General features: G+C 45.8%; 1 protein-coding gene across 1 annotated transcript in view; it reads right to left on the reverse strand.

Moving 5' to 3' along the window:
* Window positions 1-18,943: 18,943 nt before the first annotated feature.
* LOC124794433 (organic cation transporter protein-like) overlaps window positions 18,944-20,117 on the reverse strand; it is a 41,637-nt gene continuing 40,463 nt past the window's right edge. The window contains exon 10 of the mRNA XM_047258095.1: window positions 18,944-19,220. Within this exon, the coding sequence (XP_047114051.1) occupies window positions 19,154-19,220 (67 nt within the window). The 3' untranslated portion in view covers window positions 18,944-19,153. The remainder of the gene's footprint in view (window positions 19,221-20,117) is intronic.

A 20,117-nucleotide genomic window follows, 5' to 3' on the forward strand; every position in this document is an offset into this window, starting at 1 on the left:
TTTCTTGTTTCTTTTCTTCTTCCGTTTTTTAAAATAAAAGTCTGTAGGCTGTAGAGCAGCATACTAAGCTACTGCCAGCCTGCCCCCTTGGTGGGGAATTGAAAATCAATAAAGGAAAAAAAATCAGAACAGCAGTGTTTACCTACTGCTAGGAACAGCTCTGGCCAGTACTTACGCTGGCCCTAGCAATTGTATACCCTCACTGTAGCGTTGGAGTAGCATGTTGTATTGTGTAATTAGCAGAGTAGATTTTGATCAGTATTTTCTTCCATCGTCTTGTTTCCTTATCTGGTTTGCCACCCCAAGAGTTGTAGGGTTTACTTCTTGTTTTTGCGTTTAAAACTTAGTGTATGCCAAGAAGGCGTTTTTCTTTAATTATAATAACGTGTGTTCAAATTGACTGTTCGTTCTTTCCTGCCGACGCAGACACTACAGTTATTGGCGACGAGGATGGGATTTTCGTTTTAGAACGGAATGGCCTCCTCCAAGGAACTTCTTCAGTCGTTGGTTGAAACTCTATAGCAGATTCAAGCAGCGCTCACGCATTCGGAACTTCGCTCTTGCTCACCATAGAGTTAATTCCATCGCAGGTAAATTGAACACTTTGCATGTGGCTCCACCGACGTTTCCGGCTCTCGATAGGTTTGCCGAATCACGGTCAAATTATGTCGAACAGTTCAAATGGTTCAAATGGCTCTGAGCACTATGGGACTAACAGTCGGTCCAAAGGTGTATCGTTTAATTCAACAATTGAACCCTGAGCAGTCCCCTCGTGATCTCTCATTTATTAACATTAGTACTTTGTTTTGTGGTGGCGTTCGTAGCGACAAACAATTCGCTGTAGAAACGGCTTACGAAGTCACCGCCACACTTTTAATAGCGGGCCGACCGGTCTCCTGGAACAGTGAACAGAAAGATGAAAACCCAAACACTCGGATTGAATAAAAGTCGGTACTTATCTTTATTAACGAAGATACAGAAACATAGTAGTGAACTCCGCGTCTACAGAAATCTGTCTAGTTCGAGTCGGAGCGGCTAGGTCAGCATCGGCTGACGACAAACAACAACTCTGCTGCGATGAACACACAACTGACCAGCAAGTACACAATTCGGTGGCGAGTATACACCTGAGCGGCGAATACAGAACTGTCCTAGCGCTCGCGACTCCAGCGCTTAAGAACCAGAAGCCAGCGGTGGCGCGCGCAGACTTGCGGCTATTTGCTGTCTCGCTGGCGCTGCTTATGCGGACGGCGTCCGGACTTTGATGCTGCCAACCTTTTGGCAGCGGGCTCGGGTGGCATTACTGGCTAGGATATAACACTCCTCCCCCCCAAATCGCCGCACCGTCGTTGAATAATGACGTGGCGAGCGTCGACGGCGGGGGAGGGGTCTGGCCGCAGGCGTAGCAGAAGAGACCGGGGCGGAGACTGTTGTCGGTGGCAGTCCCCGGTCCGTACCCCAGCATTGGCTGCGCGGGGCCTCGGGAAACACCGACTGAAAACCGAGGTCAGGGTGCACGCCTGTGACCACGGGCGCAGCTTCTGGTACTGGACGCGACGGGGCGTCGGGACCCACGAAGAGAGGCAGCGTCTCCTGACGCTGCGTCGACGGCTGCTGAGTGGGCGCCGGACAAGGCGCTGCGGTGTCAGACTCCTTGGGGGCGCCCAAGGAAAGCGGCTGCAGGACAGGCTGAACAGCCACCGCTTGGGAAGGCGGCCCGGCTGAGGGGTCGACATCCATCAGCTCCGAAGGCGGTGGCGACTGAAGAGGGACCGCAGGCGCCGGAGCGACCACCTGGGGCGCTCACGGATGAAGCTGCGCGGGAGGCATCAACGGGACGGGCTGTCGGCGTGGTAGCGGCGACGGCTGCTGCTGCTGCCCTGGGGGCGGCAGCGAAGTCGAAAGGCGCGGCTGGAACCCGCCGCGGACCAAATCTGTGGACAAAGAACGAGCGGCAGAATCCGGGCGGCCAGCGCGGCGCAACTGGTTCTGATGCCTCCTGTGCACCCCAGTAGCACCTTGAACAGTATAAAAACCGCGACCCTGGACACTTATCACGGTACCACGTTCCCAACGACGGCGACCGTGATAAACTCTGAAAAAAAACGGCGTCGTTGCGCTGAAAACGCGTGCGATGCTCAGAAGCGGCGGGTCGATCCGGGGGGTGCAACAACCGTAGTAGGGTGCGATGACGACGGCCGTGGAGAAGCTCCGCAGGCGAAGGGCCGTCGCGTGGCGTGGTCCGGTACGACGACAGGAACGTGATGAGGGCCTGCTGACGAGAGTGCGTAGCACGAAGGCGGTCCATATGATCCGTGAATGTGCGTACAAAACGTTCCGCTGCACCATTCGATTGAGGGTGGAACGGCGGAGTAAGAACATGGCGAATGCCATTGGCAGAACAAAAACTTTCAAATTCAGCAGAGGTAAATTGTGGACCATTGTCAGACACTAAAACTTGTGGAAGACCCTCAATACAAAAAATTGAAGTCAACGCCTGTATAGTTTGTGCAGACGTTGTAGACTGCATGGGCACAACAAACGGAAAATTACTAAATGCATCTATCACGATGATCCAACGAGAATTCCAATATGGACCAGCGAAATCAATATGTACTCGCTGTCAGGGACCGGCAGGGCGTGCCCACTCAAAATAGCGTTGAGGCGGAGCAGCTTGGTGTTCGGCACACGTCGAACAATCTGTAGACATCTGCGTAATCTGCTTATCAATGCCGATCCATGTACAATGACGGCGGGCAAGCTGCTTGGTGCGGACCACTCCCCAATGACCTTGATGCAACAAGTCGAGGACCTTGGATTGGAGCACTTGGGGAACCACTACACGAAGCTGGTCATTCTCGGTGCGTAACAGCAAAACTCCGTGCGAAACAGACAACAGATGACGTTGCGGATAATAGTGACGAACGACAGGATCCGATATGTCCTTTGCCGTGGACGGCCAACCATGTTGAACAAAACCTAATAGTAAACTCAGATGAGGATCCGTAGCTGTCTCACGTGCCACCTGACGATAATCAATCGGAAAATCCCGGAGGGATTGATGCTCATCGGCGTCAATCTGATGGCAAGAGTCGTCAGAGGAATCGAAGACATCATCCGCAGCAATCGGCAATCTAGAAAGCGCGTCAGCGTTTGCATGCTGAGCTGTAGGGCGATACAGTATCTCATACTGGTATTGTGATAACAAAAGAGCCCAACGTTGTAGTCTCTGAGCTGTTCGCTGAGGAACTGGTTTAGACGGATGAAACAGTGACGTCAGGGGCTTGTGATCTGTTACTAAATAGAATGGTCTACCATAGAGATAGTGATGGAATTTTGTGACACCGAACACAAGAGCCAACGCTTCCTTGTCCAATTGGCTATAATTACACTGAGCTTTGTTTAGCAATTTAGATGCGAACGCAATAGGACGTTCGGTGTTACCGACTCGGTGAGACAACACAGCACCGAGGCCGAAAGAAGAGGCATCACAAGCTAACACCAGAGGCTTGTTAGGGTCGTAATGGACCAGACAACGATCATTCAATAAAGCCTCTTTAAGCTGCTGAAAGGCTGATTGGCAATCAGCTGACCACACAAATGGAACATTCTTACGGCGGAGACGATGCAACGGTGCAGCAATCTGTGATGCATTACGTATAAACCTAATATAATATGTCAATTTGCCAAGAACTGCTTGCAATTCATGCAGATTGCGAGGGGCGGGCAAATCACGAATAGCTGCTAAATGTGACTGGGAGGGATGAATGCCTTGAGCATTAATAACATGTCCCAGATACTCCATCTCCGTAAGAAAAAATGAACATTTATCGATGTTGCAACGTAGGCCTGCCTGAGACAACACTTTAAACAAACACTCCAAATTACGGAAATGTTCAGCAGGCGTCCGACCGGACACAACAATATCGTCTAAGTAGTTGCAACACGATGGCACATTAGCCAGAAGTTGTGACAAAAAACGCTGAAAAACAGCTGGAGCTGACGCACAACCAAAAGGCAAACGCAGAAAGCGGAACAACCCCAACGACGTGTTTATGACAAAATACTGTTTTGATTGCTCGTCGAGGGGCAATTGCAAATATGCTTCACGGAGATCAATTTTGGAAAAGAAAAGAGCTTCCCCTATCTTATCCATCAGCTCGTCCGGTCTAGGCAAAGGAAAAGAATCAATGACAGTCTGAGGATTAACTGTCGACTTAAAATCAGCACACAAACGTAACTTGCCAGACGGTTTCTTTATAATAACTAAGGGAGAAGCCCACTGGCTCGCTGAAACGGGTTGAATAACACCGTTGTTTTGCCAACGACGAAGTTCATCTTCTACAGGTGCCCGGAGGGCGTGAAGCACTGGACGAGCACGACAAAATCGAGGCTGAGCATTATCTTTTAACGTAATATGAGCGGCAAAGTTCGCAGCACAACCTAGTTCGTCTTTAAATATGTCACTGTATCGTTTACACAAATCGGTTATGCTGTCTTGAGGAACAACAACAGAATTAATTTGCAACACATTGTCTTGGATAGACAGGCCAAACAAGTCAAAACAGTCTAATCCGAAAATGTTTACACTGTCTGTAGCGCGGAGCACTGTGAATGAAACTGTTTTTGTATTGCCACGGAATGTGGCTGGCACGCTACATACACCTAACATAGGAATTTGTTCTCCACTATAAGTAGCCAAAGAATGTTTTGCCGCTGAAAGTTTAGGGCGGCCGATAGCCGCATACATAGCACTATTTATGAGAGTCACAGACGCACCAGTGTCTAATTGAAAATTGAAGGTCTTATCCTGGATGCGTAGCTTCACAAATAGTTTATTACACTGTCTCTGGGTCGGTGCAGTGGAGGCGGAAGACACAAAAGCAGCGCGTTTAGCGCGTGTTTGCTGCTTACGACAACTCGTGGGTTGGGCGGGTGGAACAACAACTCCCGCTTCACTTGCAGTCTGTACGTTACTTTTTACAGCGTTTGAATTACGCCTGGGTCGCATAGCAGAGGGCTGGGTGGGTGTTTTATTGCGAACAAGTTTATTACCCACACGAACCGTGGAAGAGTCTTTAAACGCGACTTTCTGGGCGGGCTAGCTTTGAAGAACATGAATATCCATGGGCTGGGCAGCACTAGAATTGTTCTTGCGTTTACGCAAACAAACAGTCTGGATGTGTCCTTTCCTTTGACAAAAGTGACAAACCGCGTTTCTCAACGGGCAACGTTCACGAGGATGAGCAAGAACACACTTAGGGCAAGACTTAACTCTATCATTTTGCACACGCGGCTGACGAATGTGTTTAACATGACGCGGCCGGCTAGTGTTTACAGTCTGACTCTGCCGGTGGGGCCGCGGGCGTGACATAACTTGCTTAGCACAGGCAATTTGAGAAATACATGGCTGATCTAACTCACACTCAGCACAGTCAAAAGTATCTTGGGCTTCAATGATGTTCATCACAGTCTCTAATGACGGGTCAGGCAACTTTAAGATAGCAGCACGAATACGAGAATCTGCAATGTTTTGAGTAATAGCGTCTCGTAACATGACATCACTGTAGGAAGCTCACACACACAATTAAATCGGCACTGACGGGTGAGGCCCCGTAAATCTGTTAACCACTGTTTATTAGATTGATGTGGCAGTTTCTTTAATCTGAAGAACTTGAATCTGGCTGCTGCCACATGAACTCGCGACTCGAAATACTCAGCAAGCTTGTTAACAACAACGTCATAGTCTAAAGCTTCTGGCTTGGATTCCGGGAACAACTTACAAAGTAGTCGAGAGACTTCCACGCCTGCAGTGGAAATTAAATAAAGCTGCCGCTCAGTACCTGTGATTTTGTAGACTGTCATGTGCGCCTGCAACTGCGCGAAATATTCTCGCCATTCTTCTCTTGATGCATCAAAAGCACGGAAGGGTGGTGCTGCCTGTGCTTGTTCCTTTTGTGTTGGAGGATTAGCCGCTTGTTTGGCGATTGCTTCCACCAGACTTTGTATTTGCTGACTCTGTAACAAGATCAACTGTTGTAATTCGGCAGACATAGTGAACACAAATTAAACCAGCCCCCAAAATTTTATCGCTAGAATTAGTATAACCAGAAACAAGTTGAACCAGCCCTGCACACGAGTTCGGAAGTCCTCGTCGCCAGTTTTGTGGTGGCGTTCGTAGCGACAAACAATTCGCTGTAGAAACGGCTTACACTTTTAATAGCGGGCCGACCGGTCCGCTGGAACAGTGAACAGAAAGATGAAAACCCAAACACACTGATTAAATAAAAGTCGGTACTTATCTTTATTAACGAAGATACAGAAACATAGTAGTGAACTCCGTGTCTACAGAAATCTGTCTAGTTCGAGTCGGAGCGGCTAGGTCAGCGTCGGCTGACGACAAACAACAACTCTGCTGCGATGAACACACAACTGACCAGCAAGTACACAATTCGGTGGCGAGTATACAACTGAGCGGCGAATACAGAACTGTCCTAGCGCTCGCGACTCCAGCGCTTAAGAAACCAGAAGCCAGCGGTGGCGCGCGCAGACTTGCGGCGATTTGCTGTCTCGCTGGCGCTGCTTATGCGGACGGCGTCCGGACTTTGATGCTGCCAACCTTTTGGCAGCGGGCTCGGGTGGCATTACTGGCTAGGATATAACACTTTGACGCCCAAATACAGGTCAGACATTCTTTTCCTACACTAGGTCAGACTTATCGGGAATGGATTATGACACTCCCAGGGTCTCTCCCGCAATTGTAACTTCCGGTGCACCAACGTTGCCTGCAAGTAGTCTTAAGCCTCTTCGTTGATTCGCGATATGGTGGTCTTTCACACACCAGACGAGGGTTTTCAGGCAGATATTTTGAAGTTACAAAACCCGTCCCTCGACACCTGTCTGCCGATCATTCGTCTGCCTATCAGCAGTCTCATCAGCTACAACAACCGCGTCTTGATCCCGCTGTTTTGACGGCTCGGCAGTTGTCTAGCGCTGAGCAGGAGTCTCGTCGATCCGTTTGTCTATCCGTGACAGGAAGTCTTTCACCCGGCATCCATCCTGTCCGGACTCACCAACGGTCGGAGTGCCCCCATTGGAGAGCAAGATGCATGGCTTGCAGCGGAGCAGGCCATATCGCTGTGTTGGGTCAAGCTCAGGAGAAACTTCGCGTACATGCCACACTTCCTGCAGACGAACACAGTCGTCACGAATCGGAACCTAAGGACCTGAAAGCCTCGTATTCCATTGATGGCCAAGTATTCTCCATCATTCCCCTGTCGGGTGCCTGTTTTCTTCTTACCTTGGAGGCTGCGCATATTCTGGTGGTCTTCCAAATTGACATGGCATCATCCGTTTCTGTTGTGGAAGGAGCCACATACCAACGCTTGGGCTCGCCGGCTTTACCCCATACACTTGCGCCTTGCGCAGTTTCAGTAATCACTCTATGCTAGTCGACGGCGTTTTTTCCACACAAATCTCGTACAACAGTTGTTCCTTCACCACTCAGTTTTTGAAGGTCAGAGCCCCTGGATGCTGATAACCTTTTTGTGTGGACATTTTCGGTCGTCTGGGTTTATCAGTGCAGGACACAGTACATGCGGTGTCGATTCGGTCATCGGATACCCTCCTTGTCCCGTTGTTCAGTAAATACAAAACGTTGTTATCCTCCACACCAGGGGTGAAGGGTTTCACGGCGCATGTTGAGCTTCTTCCCTCTGCTTTTCATCGTTTTTTTAAGGCCCGCCCAATCCCTTTTGGCCTCCGAAGCAGGCTCTAGGCCGATCTTTGCTGCTTACAAGAAAAAGGCATCCTTTCCCCTGTCGCGCATAGTCGCTGGGCGACGCCTATCGTGGTAGACGAGAAGCCGAATGGTGCTTTATGCATCTGTGGCGATTTTAAGGTCACGGTCAATTCTCAGTCTGTCATCGATGTATATCCTATCCTATCAGTGGATGACATACTCACACGTCTTGCGGGCTCGGCAGTTTTCGCCAAAATTGATTTGCACGATGCTTACTTGTAACTGCGTTCGACTCGCATACAACTGCGTGTTTTGTGTGTGACGTAGAGCACTGTCTACTTGCGATCGTTATAAGCAAACCTCTTGGTCATCAGAGGACTTCCATCCTGTTTCGACACATTCCTCTAGACGAACGAAGATTATTGTGACGTATTCCATTCCCCTGCCGCATCTTGGGCATAAAATCGAGTCTTCAGATTCTTAACTACGGTGATTCTAAGTTAGCGACAAGTGTTCGCAAGGTACTACAATTTCCACGTATACATCTGCTTGACAGATGTCCTGTTTACAGAAATAGTGGCGGCATGACGTGTAATTTCACATGTCGGACCATCTGCTATGCGTTTGTCTCTTTCCTTGTAAGAGGCATTCTCCGTTACTAAAGATAATTTTATATAGGACTGATGCGAGCATAGTATAATTTCTGGACCGTCATCGGATGTGAATAGTGGGGCTATACATCTCTGGAAAGCTATATTGTGCGTGTATCACAAGGAATCGATGTTTTAAGGAAGTAGTTTTTCATTTTACAGTTTATCACCATAGGTTATCGTAGAGAAACCTGCAAGCAGAATGTATGTCTTGCGCTGAAAATATATTTCTTACATTGGGATAGTAGCAGCGTTGCATTCTATACGACTAATATGTCGGAAACCATAACAATCTAACATTATAGCGTGTTTTAAGTGCAGAACATTGCAGCCTTAGGAGTGCATGTGTTTCTCGCTTACCAAAACCTTCTTGGTAATGATCCCAGACACTAGAACAATACTTTAGAATTGCTAGCGCAGTTGATTTACGTAAAATGCCGCAAACTCCGTCCGTCTGGAGCTTCATCATGCATAAAAGCCACCCGTTTCATGTTCTTAACCGCCTTTTATATCACACAACAGTTTCATATTACTGTACACCGATAAGGGGTGCTAACCTCCTCGACATTCCCACATCTGGAGAAATATTGTGCTCTTGGGTGGGTGCGGGATAGCAGTTACAGCCACGGTTCGCACTGTTCCTACATGAAATGTGGAATGTAGCGGTCTACTTGACTACTTCCGGTCAGCTGCAGGGAGCGTTGGTCAAAGACAATGCGAGGAAATCTTCCGGTCTCTAACTTTTTCCAAAGAATGCGAGAATGCTCTGTGACTCCCATCCACGTGGACAAAGATCGTAAGTTACAAAATATGATCGAAGTGCTAGAGATATGTAGGTCACTGTGCTGGCCGCTGTGGCAGAGCGGTTCTAGGCACTTCAGTCTGGAACCGCGCGACCGCTACTGTCGCAGGTCCGAATCCTGCCTCGGGCATGTATGTGTGTGATGTCCTTAGGTTAGTTAGGTTTAAGTAGTTCTAAGTTCTAGGGGACTGATGACCTCAGCAGTTAAGTCCCATAGTGCTCAGAGCCATTTGAACCATTTTTTGTAGGTCACTGTTCGGTGTTCTTTGGTGTATATGTTCGAGAATTAACAATGAATGAACATACTACACAGTCATCTACCGACATTCGCGGTGGTACTCGCAAAGTAGTGGAGGGGTTGTTTAGCGATGATACAGAAATTAGTAAGCATGCTGCCGCGTCATTGGTCAGTGTTGAAATTACGATAAAATTGCTAAAACTGATCGCACTATCAACTATGATGCTTATTATTACAGTACATCGAAGGTGTCTTTTCCAACCCAACTGTCCAGGTACACTGTTGATTACTACATAATGTGATTTACATTGTGCGATGTCTAGTTTCCTGGGGGAGTCAATGGACCAAACGTGTTAATATCGGTTTAGAATCTGACACAGACGTCGAAGTCGTGGCGGAAAAAAAAGGTATGGCAGTGCATAAAGTGTGTTACAGCAAAAAAAAGCTGTGTATCAAACAACGAAAACAAGGTCCCTCTCCTGCGACTGAGAGCATATGGGAGAAGGTTCTCATACAGTACAGACGACGAAACTTTACACTGGTCTCTGCAAGCGACGTCGATCACTGGCCACCTGCTCCAAAGGATCAATACCTGTATATTTAATAGGATCGCCACATATGCTCAATGCCGGCACGTAGTCAGTATTCGTTTTCGATATATCGGAAGATAGAGATGCGGTAAAAATCTATTGGATGAAATTAACGGAGCTTTTAAAGTTCGTTATTTTTCTCTGCTGGATGGTACAGAATAACGATGATAGAATGTTTGGGTGATAGATGTGAATGGATCCTGAGGGACGCGGATCTGCTTCAATGTTGAGTCTTCCTAATTTTCCCAGCAGAAACATTGCCATAACTGTTAGTATTGTCATTGTGTCGTAGGAGCAGGCTTCATTTGGCGCTCACCTTACACATTGTACATGGGTGGCGGAGCTACGACAACATTTTCCCACTTCCACCGAGTGGTCAAAACACGCTCCTGTAGCATTAACTCAGTTCACTCTAACAGGGTGCAGAATGTGGTGGATATTGCTCTCTCTAACTTCTGGGTAAAATTGATCTCGCTGTGAACTGCGGTGTTTATTACAGTACATCGCTCCCTATCAATGGCGTCTTTCCAATCCCAACTGTCCACTGGGTACGCTGTTCATTACCGCATAATGATTGACTGACACCACTCCGTTGAGATGGAGGGAACCTTGACGGAACACTGGATATCTACTATTTCAAGCTTTGGAACATGGGATTAAATGTAGAGATCATCACCTTAATACAGTTGTTTGATAGCGTTGCTAAAGACTCGTCCTATTTCCATATGCTGCGACACCCTACACATGTTCTTTTTTATTTTTTTTTTCACCAATAAGATAACAGTACCTCTTTTGATTTGTGCTACCTCAAACATGTTGTGAGTAGCACCTTCCGGCGATGGTCAACACCGAAACAGTAATCATGTACATGACTGCAAAATGAAGGGACAATGCTTTTCGAAACGGATCACCGAGACATCTGCTACCCTTTCGATGGGAATATGAGATTAACTGTACAGGTAAACACCTTCAAATAGTTGTTGGAAGTGCTCTACAACACCGCAAACTCTTCCAGTTTCCATATGTTGCGATGTTTTCGACATTTTTGACAATGAGAAACATTGTGTGTGTATTATTTCTACCAGCTTATGGTGTGATAGCTGTACAGTTTATGCCATGCGATGTTCAGTTTTCTGTGGGAGCCTGAGCATCGAAATGTGTTAATGTCGGTTTAGCATCAGCTGACACAGGTCTCTATGTCATGGTAGAAAAACAAAGTGCATGGCGGTGTCCACTTATTGGGTGTGTTGCAACTGAAAAAAGGCAATGTATTAAACTGCTTATGAAGGAGCAATACAGGAACGCTCTCTTGTGATTGATAGTCTGTTGGATATGGTCATCCTACAGTACAGGCGATGAAACTTTACACCGGTCTGTCGAAGTGACTTCGATCACGAACCACCTGCTCCAATGAACCAATACCCGTAAATTTAATAGGATCGCCACATATGTTTGGGTGATAGACATGAATGCACCCTGAGAGACACAGATCTCCTGTATGTAGTTTGGAGATGTGTCGCAAAATCTTCATTCTTCCTCCACGCCATTTATGATGTGCAGTCTTCCTAATTTTCCCAACAAGAAACACCACCACAACTGCTCATGCTATCTCCTCTACTACCTCACGTGGCAGGGGAAAGCTTCGTTTGGCGCTGACCTTACACGCTGTACACGGTTGGCTGAGCTGTGACACCATGTTCCCATTTCCACCAACTGGTCAATACACGCTCCTGTCGCATTAACTCAGCTCGTCCTGATTCCCCACAGGATGCAGAATGTCTTAGATATAGCGCTCTCCGACTTCTGTACAGGTCAGGCTTAAATTGGGACGATTACATGGACTAAGCTACAGGGAGGGCGGGGCAGAGATTTAGGAGCAGTTACAAGATGCAGAGGAAAGTCTAAAAACAGCGCTTAAGTTCTTGGTGTATGGGATCCTTAGCAGATGGGTTGGGAAAAAAAGGCGACTCGTTTCAAGATATGAGGATGGCACGAATTTGATTCACCAGTGAGTGTAATGATTAAAAGACATCTCTACAGGATCCAACGCAAATGTGTGGTTGAATGGATACACTTGATTCCAAATTGCGGATAGCATTTCGGACAGCATTTCTGCTTGAAAGCGTAACACTATCAGCGACTGTGTGTGCCTGTAGACTGAAGACCGCTTTTTATGCAGGGTGATGGTAACATCGGCGTTACGATAGTGTTTTTTAATAGCGCTGTCCTTACGCGAAATGTATGTTGTGGTCAGCTTCAGATGCCATTTCTCAGTAGTGATCCTCAGAAAGAACATTGTGTTCCCTCCATGGTTTCCCACTTGTCCTATTTGGCAAGTGTAATCCGACAGCTGAAAAAAAACGTTACTCGCCATAAAAAGTGACTCTCATGAAGAATTTAATTAATTATCCTATCAAATTGATATCAATGACGTGCTGGCTGGCGGGTGGAAGAGATGGCTAGGGCACTGCGAAATGATTCTTGACGAGTGTTTCGGTCTTCTTTATTCGTTTTGCGATATCTTTTAACGAAATTTCATTCTCCCACTTATACAGGGCGAGGCAGGCTCTCACGATTTGTTTCGTAAATGCTAGTATAATATAGCATAGCACTAATAAAAGGGGCCGTGTCATAGTGTACAAAATAGCTACTTTCTCTTGAATTATTGCTTCTTGTTGTCAAACGTAAAATGAATGTGTTTTTTCCGACATGTGTGAAAGATTGTCTGAAACGTTTGTAATACACACGTGCATGACAGTATATTTACAGATACTGAATGCGAGAGACGCTCTCAGGTCGTGTAATTTGTTCAACAAGCTGGAAGAATTTGCTTAATATAGATTTATTTTTCTTTGGAGTTTAAATCCTCGCTTTTTCTTTACTCTGATGACAGTTTCGAAAAAAACGAGGACAATCTGTGGTGATCGGTAGTTCTCGCTTTAAAATAGTCGAAATTTTTTTTCCTGATTTTACGCAGGGTGGACACGTCTCTGCTGATCATTTGTGATCGGTGGCGGTACACTTCGCTGGGCATCACAAAATAATGAGATGCGACTGCAGTCGAACGTAAAAACTATGCCGATTTTGCTCATAAAACTAAAAGAACATTGACTTCACCTACTTTCGTGGAAAGAGGACAATTATTATGGTCGCAAATGTGCTTTGCTTTTTTTACTAGATGCTTGATTATAGATGGGTTGACGTCAAATACAATTGTTCCCCATCGCCGAAAGGTAGGCTGCTGTGGGCGTGGGGGAGGGGGGGGGGGCGTGTCTGCTGTGTTGGTCGCCGGACAAAGCCGCTCTCTGTCCAGGGGGCAGCGTGTGGGGGCTAAGTCGCTATATTTTAGACGAAAAGGCGGTGGCCAGATGGTGGAAAGCCGAGTACTGATCTTGACCATTCTCCGGATGGGAGGGGTTATGCCTGTAAATTTCCCTTTTGTGCTAAGGGGCGCCACATCAAAGGCATGCCGCATATCTTGAGGGCTGTTTGGGGTCTACAGCTGCACACGAGTCGGCAGAAAAACAGCAAAGGGCGCGACTTTAGAAGGAGCCATCTGGAGCGTCCTCCGGATGGGCGGGGTTATGCTACTCAATTTCCCTTTTGTGTTGAAAGCTGAGTGCCGCCAGCAAAGGGCGGATAGTGGCCTGCCAGCACTGCAAGGCGGTCAACAGAGCAGCTGGCCGTTTGAAGGAGCCTGTGTCCCTCCTGTAGTTGAATGGAGAGGTGGAGGGGTGGAGGGAGGAAGGAAGAGTCCTCGATTTTCGGCAGTTTGTGGATGCCTGTCGAGGAGAATGCACATTCAACTACCGCCTCCTCTGTATTCTTTTAGGATGACGATTTTCCCTGGTACATGTGCTGCATTATAATTGGTTCATTAGGAGTGCTGGTTTTTCCACAACAATTTCGAATTAAAACCGTGACGCATTTTTTTCCATCAGTTGTGGTAGCGTGTATTGGCTTCGATTGCCTGGGCTGCAGGATGGTTTTTGGTCAGGCATCTGTAGCGAGCTCTGACGTCAAACAGTGATAACTACTGTATGCTTACAGGTAATATACTTATTAAACTCCTGTCTATCCAACACCAGCATCTCGTCAGTTGAACGTCTTTCCCACCAAAAAGAATAAGGGTCGACAGAAGCGTCCGATCCAACGCGTCGGCTTTGACCCGTGACGTAAGGGTGTTGTCGTGTGTGACGTCATGACGGCGCGGAGTTTGGTTTGTGTGTGGCTGTCTCCAGTTCCGTTTTATCTTATTTTATTTACTTTTCTGATCTGTTCGTTCTATCTCGTGAGATTTTTTTAAATTTAAAAACACTTATTACTTATTTTAATTATCTGTTTCCTCGAATTTATGTTTTAGTTTATTATATTTATCTTTCTGATCTGTTCGTTCTATCCCGTGACATTTTTTTTTAAAAAGACAAAAAACACTAATCAGCTACTGAAGCATCTCTATCTTCTATGGGTTGCAGGGGTTACGACCCCTGGGGAGGTGGGTGGGTATTCATGCATGGCTGTCTTCACTTACACGTTGTAGCTACGCAAGGCGTCTAAATTTGTTTATATTTAGTTTGCCCCCACCCAAAACACCCCATTTCCCGCGCTTGTCCCGTTAGTGTCATTAGGCTTCTTGTGGAAAGTGTGTGTGTTTGTTTTTGTTTCCGCCATATTTGTGATGTCATGGGTCAAAGCAGACGGGTGGGATCGGACGCTTCCGTATTTCCAAGAATAAAGATAGTATCTTATACCCCACCTTTTTCCCGCCAGCTTTTAGGTGTAGGGTAGAGTTTGAGTGTGCCGGCCGTTGTGGCCGAGCGGTTCTAGGCGCTTCAGTCTGGAACCGCGCGACTGCATGCCTTGGGCATGGATGTATGTGATGTCCTCAGGTTAGTTAGGTTTAAGTAGTTCTAGAGGACTGATGACCTCATATGTTAAGTCCCATAGTGCTCAGAGCCATTTGAATCATTTGTTTAGAGTTTGACTGTGTGTGTATGTCCCTACTTTCGAGTGGTATTGCGAAATTTTTTCACACCAGGATAACACCAGTTGTATGGTGTCATCAGATTTTGCGCTGTATTGCGCTTTTATGCCGTCCTTCTGTAGCGCTATGCATATACTTGTGTACTTAGGCCCAATCTTTGTGATTAATTACGTAATTATTGTACCAGTTTCCCGACCAATACAAATAAAGTACACAAACCTAACCTTCCTCTCCCACATCTGGACAATTTCCTTGTGTTGGGGGTGCACTCGGGCTTTCCATCCAGTAGAATCAGGGTTCGAATCCTGGAAAGGGCACGGCCATTTTTAATTTCCCGTCAATTCCAAGCACCTCTGGTGGTTTAATTGTGTTACGGGGGTACACTTGGGCTTTCCATCCAGGTGCATCAGGGTTTGAGTCCGGAAAGGGTACTGCCAATTTTAATTTCCCATCAATTCCAAGGGCCTCTGGTGGTTTAATTGCGTTAGGGGGGTACACTTGGGCTTTCTGCCTAGTAGGATCAGGGCTCGAGTGCCAGAAAGGATACCGCCAATTTTAATTTCCTTCCAAAATTCGAAATCCCCGACAATAGGGTAGGTTCGGGGAGGGGGGTGGGGAAGGGGGAGGAAGGCTGGGGCACACGTGCAACTGAGAAAAATATGTGATGTCATCCGGGGATTGTGGGCGGGAGTGGGTGTGGTCAGAAGCGGGGATGGGCGGGAGCGGGGATGATTAATTGATCAATTTAATTAATTTGTATATCAATTTGATATCAAAAGTGTGCTCGTAACCTCACTATACTACTACTGATGATGTCATCATTGGTGGCTCATCCGCAGTGGACCTTGTGGACAAGCTGCATTGGCTGTTTCAGGTTTTTTCTGAGGCTAACATGCATTGTCGCAAGGAAAAGCATTACTTTTTTGTATGAGAGGCCAACAAACCCAGGTTCAAAATTGATGCCTGCAGCCTCCACGCCTCCAAGGAGTATGTCGAGATGATTCGAAACCTGCCTCCTCCCACCAATGTGAAGCAACTGCTATCTGTCCGTGGTCAAATCAACTATTATCAGTATTTTATAGCCCATGCCGATGAGATTTCGGGATGCGCATTGGGTTTGGGACACGGCATGTGACCAAGCTTTCACACATCTCATGTCAGTTCTCTCCCTCCCTCCCTTCCTGGCTGGTTACACCACTTATGATACTGCCCCTCATCATCGCTGCCGATGCCTCAGACTATGGCCTGGATGTGGTCCTCTCATACGTGGTCGACGGCTTTGAGAGGCCAGTGGTTTTCACATTCAAAAAATTGACCGACTCTCAAACCAAATATAGTAAAATTTAAAAAGAAGCTTTGGCACTGGTTTTCACCCTGACAAAATTCTACAATTTCACATATGGTCATCATCTCATTCTGCAGACCAATCACAAACCTTTGGTTTCTTTGTTTCACCCGAGTACTGCAGTGCCCACCCAGATGGCATCCCGCCTCCAGCATTCAGCACTCTTTCTGGTGATGTTTGACTTTGATATTGTCTATCACACCTCTGAACGGTACGCAAACGCCGATTTTCCGTCCTGATTGCCTGCCGGGGCGGACCGTGAGTATGACGCCTCCCCCTTCGTTTGTGTTTGTTTCCATGTGTAACTGGATTTGGACGCAGCTCTGGATGTGATTCTGTTGGATGCCGATGCAGTCTGGTGGGCCACACAGGATCAGACAGTGCAAGCTCTCCACCGCCAAATCTATGCGGGTTGGCTGATCAGTAGCGGGATAATCAGCACAGTCACTTTTTCGCAGTGGCATCATCCTTTTGCATAGAGATTCCAATGTTCCCCAGGTGGTCATACTGCACGCATTGCGCCGCCATGTCCTCGACCTCCTCCACGCTCGCCATTGGGGCATTGTCCTCACAAAACAGCTGGGCTGCTGACACCTTTATTGGTGCAGTTTGGATAAAGACATTGCCTCCCTCATGTTAGCTTGCACCACGTGCCAAAGACGTCAGGCAGCACACCCCGTGCCAGTATTTTTCGCGGTTGGATGCAGCTGCTTCATGGGAATGTCTCCATTTGGATTTCACATGGCCATTTCATGGTTCCCAGTGCCTCATACTGATCGACTCCATGTTGGTATACCCTTACATATCCTGCATGATGAACACCACTTTTGCTGACACTACCAAAATTCTCCTTTTTGCTGTCAAGGGTCTCCCCCAAAACGATTGTTATGGACAACAGTCCACAGTTTACTTCATCCGAGTTTAAGCAATTCTGTACTGCCAATGGAATTTCCCTTGTCCAGACTGCTCCTTTTCAACCTGCATCAAACAGCCGGGCAGAAAGTTTTCTGCAGACGCTCAAGACCCAGCTCAATAAGCTGCTGAGCCATCATCCACTATAGAAGGCCGTGCTTCTTTTTTTGTCTACATACTGTGCCGCCTGCCGGCATGTCAACCAGCTCCACCTCAGTCTGATGGACCATGCCTGCAGGAGCACTCTGTGGTGGACCACTGCTTCTGCCTCTGCCTCAGCTGCTGTCTCCACTGCCAGCTGCCCGTGCTGCATCGTCGCCTCCCGCCCCTGCCGGGCACAAGCCCATGGAAGTCAACCATTTTTTTTCCCAGGGGGAGAAATGTCATAGTGGCCCCTTATTTAGAAGGCCCACACAACTAACATGCAAGATGCGTTGCCAACCTCCTTGCAGGAGCGCAGAGAGAAACATCGCCAGCTGATATAAACAAACAGGCCAGGTTTAGCAAGGAAGAAAGCTACCTTCCATCAAGACAATGCGTGCCCTCACACCTGTGCAGTCGCCATGGCAAAATTATACAAACTAAGGTATTCAGCTGATTTGGCTTTGTCAGACTTCCATCTCTTGCCAAAACTGAAAATTTTTCTTGTGGATGAAGATTCACTTCAAACAAAGAATTGATAGCCAGAGTTGACAACTATTTTCCAGGCATGGAGGAAACTCATTTTCGACATGGGACTAAGGCACTGGAGCGTCGTCGGACCAAGTGCATGAATCAACAAGCAGGCTACATTGAAAAGTAAAAAAAGTTTCAGTGTGTAAGTACTTTTTTTTCTATTCCGTTCAGAGAACTTTCCAAACCACCCTTGTATTTTTGCACACAGTTGTTAACTTAATTGCAAACATGAGTGTCGTAGCAACCCCTTACTTAGAGGGCCCGCACAACTGACACACGAGATGGGCTGCTAACCTCCTTACAGGAGTGCAGAGAGAGAAACATCGCCAGTGGATATAATAAGCAAACAGACTTTCCAAATAAACACTAAACTACTTTGCCAGACAACATGTGACTGTGTTCCACCGATCAGAACTCATATGCCTCACATAACACTTTGGTGACCTGGCTTCATAGGCATGCCCAGACAGTCAGAATGGTAGTGTTTACCTACCACTAGGAACATCTCTGGCCAGTACTTATGCCGGCCCTAGCATTGTATACACTCGCCATAGTATTGTTAGTAGCGTGTTGTATTGTGTAACTAGTAGAGTAGATTTTGGTCGGCATTTTCTTCCATTGTCATATTTCCTTATCTGGTTTGCCACCCCAAGACTTGTGGGGTTTTCTTGTTGTCCTTGCATTTAAAGCTTAGTGTATGCCAAGAAGGCATTTTACTTTAATTACAGTAAAGTATATTCAGATTGACTGTTTGTTCTTTCCTGCTGACCACAGGACACTGCAGTGTGAGAAAAAGCTGTTACTATCACGCTGAAAATGAAGAGCTTGAAATATCTCAAAAGCTTTAATAAAATCCATATGGTTGTGAAATATTAATAATGCAATGCCAAATGATAAAAAAGTTAATTTACTGACAGTTTGTGCTTCTTGAAAATATTCTCATTCCACAAAATAGTGCCAGAGATCATTATATGCATTATTTAAAAATCTTGTACTAAAAGTTGTGGCTGACATATAATTCAAAGCTGATTGTAAAAAATCGTGGCATGATATATATGAACAATGTAAATACAGTGTGCAAATATCAGCAATTGAAATACCACTAAATTAAGTATTTTTGCCATTTTACACATTTGTGTTATACATTTGTATAACACAATTTGTGCTTTGTGTACAATGTCCATCAGTGCATATAATTCACAAATTTTCATGTCTTTCATTTCTCAGTCTCCTTGGTCTCCAAAAGGACATCACAATTAATATCTTGTTTATCATTGGTTAGCCTGCAGGAGAAGAAGAAGATGATGTACCCATAAATTCATTTACAGAAAAACAGAAAGAAAGAATGATAACAATAAAACAAAATAAAAATGTAACGAAGTTACAGGAAAAAGTCATAACACAGTAGAACTGCTAAATCCCTGTAGATGATGTTAACAAATGAGGGAATGGCTGATATGCAAACTAATGAAAGGAAGAAGTATTTTTGTAAATACCACAATTTTTTTTAGGATATATCACATATTTTAAGCCAGACGTAGGTCACTATTCTCCACATTTCACTCATATAAGTGCCTGTCTTTATAACACTGATACATTATTGTTACTAATCACTTAATCTGGTTTATAAAATAATGAAAGTGTACTTTTACTATTGATACAGAGCACAGTAGTGTTTCAAAATGCCACACTATATATGAGTAAATTCATAACTTTTTTGAACATCTGCAATAAGTACTTATTGACAGAAGTATTTTATAGAACAAGTATTCGTTTTATGCACCTAATTCTTCACGACAAATTTTAAAATGTAACGGTATTTTACAAATTTGTTATTTAAGACTGCATAATCTTTTACATAAAAAGAAACTCTGTCACTGTTCTCATACTACTACCAAAGATCCTGGTTTCAAAATTAAAAACCTCTTTGCAAAAGCTACAACATGGACTAATTCGGAATACATAGAATATGGTAAAAAGTACAAAAAATATCATTCTCTTGAACACAACAAATGGAAATCAGTCAAATGAGGAAAAAGGAAACAAACAATTACCGTAAGCTAATTTTTAGGAATGAAATAAATGATTATCACAAAAATGATCTTTACAAAATGACTAAAACATCACTTCTAAAATTTAGCATAGACCTAAAATACGAATTTATACATACAAAACGATTT

Source organism: Schistocerca piceifrons, chromosome 1 (assembly GCF_021461385.2).
Source record: "Schistocerca piceifrons isolate TAMUIC-IGC-003096 chromosome 1, iqSchPice1.1, whole genome shotgun sequence".
Classification (NCBI taxonomy): Eukaryota; Metazoa; Arthropoda; class Insecta; order Orthoptera; family Acrididae; genus Schistocerca; species Schistocerca piceifrons.